Source organism: Chanos chanos, chromosome 12, assembly GCF_902362185.1.
Source record: "Chanos chanos chromosome 12, fChaCha1.1, whole genome shotgun sequence".
Taxonomy (NCBI): Eukaryota; Metazoa; Chordata; class Actinopteri; order Gonorynchiformes; family Chanidae; genus Chanos; species Chanos chanos.
The window spans coordinates 270,001-279,001 of NC_044506.1; the positions used below are offsets into that span (position 1 = coordinate 270,001).

General features: G+C 38.4%; 1 protein-coding gene across 1 annotated transcript in view; it reads right to left on the minus strand.

The window, feature by feature from the left end:
* golph3l (golgi phosphoprotein 3-like) overlaps nucleotides 1-6,160 on the minus strand; it is a 13,261-nt gene extending 7,101 nt beyond the window's left edge. Inside the window, exon 1 of the mRNA XM_030789456.1 lies at nucleotides 5,981-6,160. Coding sequence (XP_030645316.1) covers nucleotides 5,981-6,160 — 180 coding nt within the window. The remainder of the gene's footprint in view (nucleotides 1-5,980) is intronic.
* Between the last annotated feature and the right edge of the window lie 2,841 nt (nucleotides 6,161-9,001).

The following is a 9,001-nucleotide window of genomic DNA, read 5'->3' on the forward strand; positions in this document are numbered from 1 at the left end:
ACACATCATCATACACAATAACACATCACACAACACAACAAAACACAACACATCATCATACACAATAATACATCACACAACACAACACAACACACAACACATCATCATACACAATGATACATCACACAACACAACACACAACATGTCATCATACACAATGATACATCACACAACACAACACAACACAACACAACACAACACACAACACATCATCATCACACAACACAACACAACACACAACACGTCATCATACACAATAATACATCACACAACACAACATAACACAACACATCATCATACACAATAATACATCACACAACACACAACACATCATCATACACAATAACACATCACACAACACAACACATCATCATACACAATGATACATCACACAACACAACACACAACATGTCATCATCACACAACACAACACAACACACAACACGTCATCATACACAATAATACATCACACAACACAACACAACACAACACATCATCATACACAATAACACATCACACAACACAACACAACACATCATCATACACAATAATACATCACACAACACAACACAACACAACACATCATCATACACAATAACACATCACACAACACAACACAACACATCATCATACACAATAACACATCACACAACACAACACAACACAACACACAACACGTCATCATACACAATAACACATCACACAACACAACACAACACACAACACATCATCATACACAATAATACATCACACAACACACAACACATCATCATACACAATAACACATCACACAACACAACACGCAACACATCATCATACACAATAATACATCACACAACACAACACAACACACAACACATCATCATACACAATAATACATCACACAACACACAACACATCATCATACACAATAACACATCACACAACACAACACAACACATCATCATACACAATAACACATCACACAACACAACAAAACACAACACGTCATCATACACAATAATACATCACACAACACAACACAACACATCATCATACACAATAACACATCACACAACACAACACAACACACAACACATCATCATACACAATAATACATCACACAACACAACACAACACACAACACATCATCATACACAATAATACATCACACAACACACAACACATCATCATACACAATAACACATCACACAACACAACACATCATCATACACAATAATACATCACACAACACAACACAACACAACACGTCATCATACACAATAATACATCACACAACACAACAAAACACAACACATCATCATACACAATGATACATCACACAACACAACACACAACACATCATCATACACAATAATACATCACACAACACAACACAACACACAACACATCATCATACACAATGATACATCACACAACACAACACACAACATGTCATCATACACAATGATACATCACACAACACAACACAACACAACACACAACACATCATCATCACACAACACAACACACAACACGTCATCATACACAATAATACATCACACAACAGAACACAACACAACACATCATCATACACAATGATACATCACACAACACAACACACAACACATCATCATACACAATAATACATCACACAACACATCATCATACACAATGATACATCACACAACACAACACAAGACAGCATTATACACAATGATATATCACACAACACAACACAACACAAGACAGCATTATACACAATGATATATCACACAACACAACACAGCATTATACACAATGATATATCACACAACACGGCATTATACACAATGATATATCACACAACACAACACAACACAAGACAGCATTATACACAATGATATATCACACAACACAGCATTATACACAATGATATATGTAGTGTTGTGCGAGTTACTGAGAAGCAGTAATTAGTTACAGTTACTAGTTACCTCTTTCAAAAGTAATTGAATTACTTTACCAGTTACTGCATATGAAAGAAATTAGTTACTAGGAAAAGTACCTTTTGCGTTACTACTAACTTTTTGCCCCGATTCTGTTATTAATGCGCGCCACACAAATCAAACCTTGGCTGACCAATCAAATCAAGCCTTGGCTGACCAATCAAATCAAGCCTTGGCTGTGTGGATGGACTGGTTCCTTGGTCAGCGGTGCTAGCGCTGGGGTCTTTCGTGATTAGCTTTGTAGAAGTGTGTTGTTTTACCAGGTGATTCAGAAAATTAGAATTACTATTCTTTGATGTGGATAAAGTTCTCACACCTGAGGGTATTCCAAATAGCAGGTTTAGTGAAAACTCTGAGTTAGTTAACTCAGAGCAAGTAGTAAACCTCCTAATAGAAGAGCCCTATGGCTTTGTTTTGCTAAGAGAATAAAGCCATAGGACTCTTCTATTAGGAGGTTTACTACTTACTATGAGTTAACTAACTCTGAGTTTTCACTAAACCCACTTTCTGGAACACCCCCCTGCACATGGACTACAACTCACCAGTATTTTTTTGTCCTTGATCTGGAGGAAAAATAATGTTCATATTTCCAGGACAGCAAACTCACATTGCCTGAACTGTCGACCACTGTGTGGACTAATGCTGATTGACTGATTCACTCATTCACGGCAACACCGTAAGGTCAGGTGACGTTAGATCATAAACAGGAAATTGGGGGAATAGGTTGCATTTGTCTGCTATAGTCCGCAGTTGTCCACTAATATTTTCACACAAGACAAAAGAAATAAGTAACAAGCCCATTTCCATTCCACTAATTATAATTATAATTATAATTGCGCTATTTAATTTGAAAAGGTAATTAGTTACATTACTTGTTACATATAGCACACAACACATAGCATACAACAAACCTTGCCACAATGACATGTAAAACACATCAGCAGACACATGTGAACACACCAACGGACACATGTTAACACACACAACAGACACATGTGAACACACACAACAGACACATGTGAACACACACAACATACACATGTTAACACACACAACAGACACATGTTAACACACACAACAGACACATGTTAACGCACCAACAGACACATGTTAACACACACAACAGATACATGTTAACACACACAACAGACACATGTTAACACACACAACAGACACATGTTAACATACCAACAGACACATGTTAACACACACAACAGACACATGTTAACACACCAACAGACATATGTTAACACACACAACAGACGCATGTTAACACACACAACAGACGCATGTTAACACACACAACAGACACATGTTAACACACACAACAGACACATGTGAACACACCAACGGACACATGTTAACACACACGACAGACACATGTTAACACACACAACAGATGCATGTTAACACACACAACAGACACATGTTAACACACACAACAGACACATGTGAACACACCAACGGACACATGTTAACACACACAACATACACATGTTAACACACACAACAGACACATGTTAACACACACAACAGACACATGTTAACACACACAACAGAGGAAGTAAAGGCATCATTGTGCACACACAAGTCCAACTGTCCCTATAGAGTGAGTGATAAAATGTCATTTCATACACAAACAATAACGAACAAACTCAGAGATCAGACACACCTGGTTCAGTGCCCAAACACGCACACACCCACCCACACACACACACACACACACACACACACACACACACACACAAAGGAATAAGGAACAACGTCAGAGATCAGACACACCTGGTTCAGTCTCCATGCTGACACACACACACACACACACACACGCGCGCGCGCGCACACACACACACTTTGCCCATACTCCTCATAAAATGCTTCTGCTCTTCCACAGATGAACAGTCACAAGGATGTTTACTGAGACTTATTTGACAAAGGGTGCAGTGACATTAAAGTCACACAAACACACACACACAGACACATACAAATAATGAAAAACTCAGAGATGAAACACACCTGGTTCAGTCTCCATACCCCCCCCACCCCACCCCACCCCCCACCCACACACACACACACACGCAGACACACACACACTAACACACACACGCAGACACACAATGCCACGAAACTATCGACTGCTGTGCTGATGTAACTCAAGAACAGCAGTTAAATGGAAATTTCATCAATAAATAAAACAAGAAGATTCACTTTTCAAACATCATTCAAACATACACAAAGTGAATTCACACCCAACACCATTCACTGTCTTACTCCAAATTCTGCCTCTGTTCTCATTCACGTGTACAGTACTGGACCGGTTAAACCAGATGGAGTCCATGGAACAAATCTGAGTGGGGAATCTGAACATTCAGCTCTGTCATCCACATTACTGAAGAAGAGCTATTTCTGTGAGCAGTAATGGTGAGGTGGTAATAGTTTAGTGAACAGAAGACTGTAGGTGCCCTCTGACAAACAATGCAAACCCCTGCATTGTTCTGTGAGCTCTTTCACTGAAAGCAATCATTCTTTTTCACTGTACATATCAGAGTGAATGTGTGTTGGAACAATGACTAAATGTGTGTTGGTTGGTAACATAACTGACTGAATGTGTGTTGGTGGGTAACATAAATGACTGAATGTGTGTTGGTTGGTAACATAAATGACTGAATGTGTGTTGGTGGGTAACATAAATGACTGAATGTGTGTTTGTGGGTAACATAACTGACTGAATGTGTGTTGGTGGGTAACATAAATGACTGAATGTGTGTTGGTTGGTAACATAAATGACTGAATGTGTGTTGGTTGGTAACATAACTGACTGAATGTGTGTTGGTGGGTAACATAACTGACTGAATGTGTGTTGGTTGGTAACATAAATGACTGAATGTGTGTTGGTTGGTAACATAAATGACTGAATGTGTGTTTGTGGGTAACATAACTGACTGAATGTGTGTTGGTGGGTAACATAACTGACTGAATGTGTGTTGGTTGGTAACATAAATGACTGAATGTGTGTTGGTTGGTAACATAAATGACTGAAATGTGTGTTGGTGGGTAACATAAATGACTAAATGTGTGTTGGTGGGTAACATAACTGACTGAATGTGTGTTGGTTGGTAACATAACTGACTAAATGTGTGTTGGTGGGTAATGTATAGTTTAAGACTGATAAAGACACCTGGAATCCCTCACATGAAAAAGCTCTGTTTGTTTTTCCCTAACTCACACAATCTTCTGTTTCCTGCACATTCTTTGGTCTGGGAGTTTCTTTATTAACCTGGGAAGACATTTAGTATACCCAGCTGATTGATAGGCCCTGTTTAAAAATGGAACACTGTGTGTGAAATGGAGGCTAAAACTATGATGGTGAACACATCCTGTAAGTGAAAGCTTTGTGTGTGAGGCATGGTTGTGTTTTGCTGAGGTCAGTTTGAGGTTTTCAGTAAACTTCTCAATGGAAACCACATCACTGTGCTAGTGCCCTGCTCTTTGGCTTCAGACAGACACAGTGCCCCAGATATATTTAACAGACAGTGCCACCCAAACTCATTCCGTTTCTCAGCATACCATTCATACCATTCAGGGACACACTGCAACTTTTAGAGAGAAATCTCTGTTTGAAAAGGAGGGAGGAAAGTGTAAAGCAAACTGAGGACTGATTTTAGACACACACTAATCAGCCTTGATTTTTGAATGATTCTCTCATCAGGCTTGGATAAGGGTGATCAGTGTTGGATTAGTGATCAGTGTTGGTTAAAGGTGATCAGTGTTGATCAGTATTGGATTAGTGATCAGTGTTGGATTGGTGGTCAGTATTGGATTAGTGATTAGTGATTAGTGATTGGATTAGTGTACCATTATTCCTGCATATAAAAAGGAATCACATATGTAAGGTGCACCCTTTTTGTGTTTGAACAAGACTGCTTTAACCCAAAAACTGTTATGAAGATAAAAGGAGGTGTCAGATTTACTTCTCTGTCTTTGAGGGCTAGGTTAAAGGGTTAAAGGTCAATGGTTACCTCTTTGTCTTTGAGGCCCAACAGTAAAATCTCCTCCATAAGTGTGAGTCGTAGACCTTTAGAATCGTCATCTTCCTCTTCTTCTGATCCTCCTCCAACCTGACCGTCCTCTTCCTCCTCCAGACGCCGCGTCTGTTCCACCCTGTCTGACCGCCGAGTACGATGCGTCAGAGTCGTCATCTATGACATAATCATGCACACATTATATTACACACACCACACAAAACATGACACATTAAAAACAACACAGAACACACCATTTCTACAGACAGTAATCACACACCATACATTATCACACACACACACACACACAATACCCTCTAACCCCAGATCAACTAGGTGGAAGAACAAATAGTAATTATTCCACACACACCATAAAGAAGACAATAACCTCATACCCTACTTCACTCTCTATATTATACTCTACCTCATTCACTATATTATACTCTCTCATTCACTATATCATACTCTCTCATTCACTATATTATACTCTCTCATTCACTATATCATACTCTACCTCATTCACTTTAATCATACTCTACCTAATTCACTATAATCATACTCTCTCATTCACTATATCATACTCTACCTCATTCACTATATCATACTCTCTCATTCACTATATCATACTCTACCTCATTCACTATATCATACTCTACCTCATTCACTATAATCATACTCTCTCATTCACTATATCATACTCTACCTCATTCACTATATTATACTCCACCTCATTCACTATACCATACTGTGCCTCATTCACTATATCATACTCTACTTTACTCACTATATCATACTCTACCTCATTCACTATAATCATACTCTCTCATTCACTATATCATACTCTACCTCATTCACTATATTATACTCCACCTCATTCACTATACCATACTGTGCCTCATTCACTATATCATACTCTACTTTACTCACTATATCATACTCTACCTCATTCACTATATCATACTCTACCTCATTCACTATATTATACTCTACCTCATTCACTATATCATACTCTACCTCATTCACTATATCATACTCTCTCATTCACTATATCATACTCTACCTCATTCACTATATTATACTCTATCTCACTCACTATATCATACTCTATCTCATTCACTATATCATACTCCACCTCATTCACTATATCATACTCCACCTCATTCACTATATTATACTCTATCTCACTCACTATATCATACTCTATGTCATTCACTATATCATACTCTCTCATTCACTATATCATACTCCACCTCATTCATTATATCATACTCCACCTCATTCACTATATCATACTCCACCTCATTCATTATATCATACTCCACCTCATTCACTATATCATACTCTACCTCATTCACTATATCATACTCTCTCATTCACTATATCATACTCCACCTCATTCACTATATTATACTCCACCTCATTCACTATATTATACTCTATCTCACTCACTATATTATACTCTATCTCACTCACTATACCATACTGTGCCTCATTCACTATATGATACTCTACCTCATTCACTATATTATACTCTGTCTCACTCACTATATTATGCTCTACCTCATTCACTATATGATACTCTATCTCACTCACTATATCATACTTCACCTCATTCACTATATTATACTCTATCTCACTCACTATATCATACTCCACCTCATTCTCTATATCATACTCCACCTCATTTATTATCTCATACTCCACCTCATTCGTTACATCATACTATATCCCACTCATTATATCATACTCTACCTCATTCACTGTATTATACTCTACCTCATTCACTGTATTATACTCTACCTCATTCACCATATTATACTCTATCTCACTCACTATATCATACTCTACCTAATTCACTATATCATACTCTCTCATTCACTATATCATACTCCACCTCATTCACTATATCATACTCCACCTCATTCACTATATCATACTCTACCTCATTCACTATATCATACTCTATCTCCTCGACCTGTAAACTACTGGTCGCCCTGCAGCAGGGAGAGGGGCACGCACTCAAACTAGCACGTGAGAGGAAACTCTTGAGCGGAATCCAATACTGCTACATTCTTTGACGAAAGAGAGGCACATTAACTTTTGTTTAGGTGGCATCGAGCAATGCAAAAGTGTAAGTGAATAATAAAAATGGGTTTGTCTTGCGGAACCTACGACAAATACGTCTGAGGGCAATAATAATATAGTAATCGTTACTTTCGTCGTCATCATAGAGTGATCCATTCTACATTCTCACCAATACACAATTAAAACAACGAAATGGCTTGCAGCTTCCATGATAGAGGAAATATCTCCTCTGTGTCTTAAGTGTGGGCGACACACTAAGCACCATTGAGCGTGCTTCATTTTGATATTGTACATAAATGTGTTTGACAGTACGCACGTCTGAGACTCTGTTCTGACACTGCTCTCTCTCTCTCTCTCTCTCTCTCTCTCTCTCTCTCGCTCTGTCTGTCTGTCTGAAATACTGTCACAATGAATAAAACATGACTAAGATATAAAAATGAACTTACCGGCGCTCAAGCTGTTGGCTATAACAAAAAAAGCAGAAAAGGACAAAAACAAACAAACAAAAAAACAAAGTTAATTGTCGGTAAAAGAAATAGCTAAGAGAGCAGGCAAAGCGGAACGCGGAATGTTGATTCCAGTTCGATGAACTACTGCCATAAAAACAGTGTTCTGCAAAGTACGGTGAGGTGGCTAATACCGATTTAACCAAACTTCCTGCTGCACTAAATCATTGATACTGACTGCATACAGACCAGCTCAACGACTTTGTGACAGTAGCCAATCACAACAGGAGAATGCAAAGCTCAACCAATCATGGCCAAATGCAGATGGAAAAAAAATCATGTCATTGACATACATTTACTGTATACCTGCATACCTAAATAGTGTATAGGCCCACCTGTGTTCTTAACGCACACGCAGCGCCATTACATTGGAGGGTTCCACCGTAGTCTTGCACTTTAATGGGAAATGAACGCACCAAACGTGACA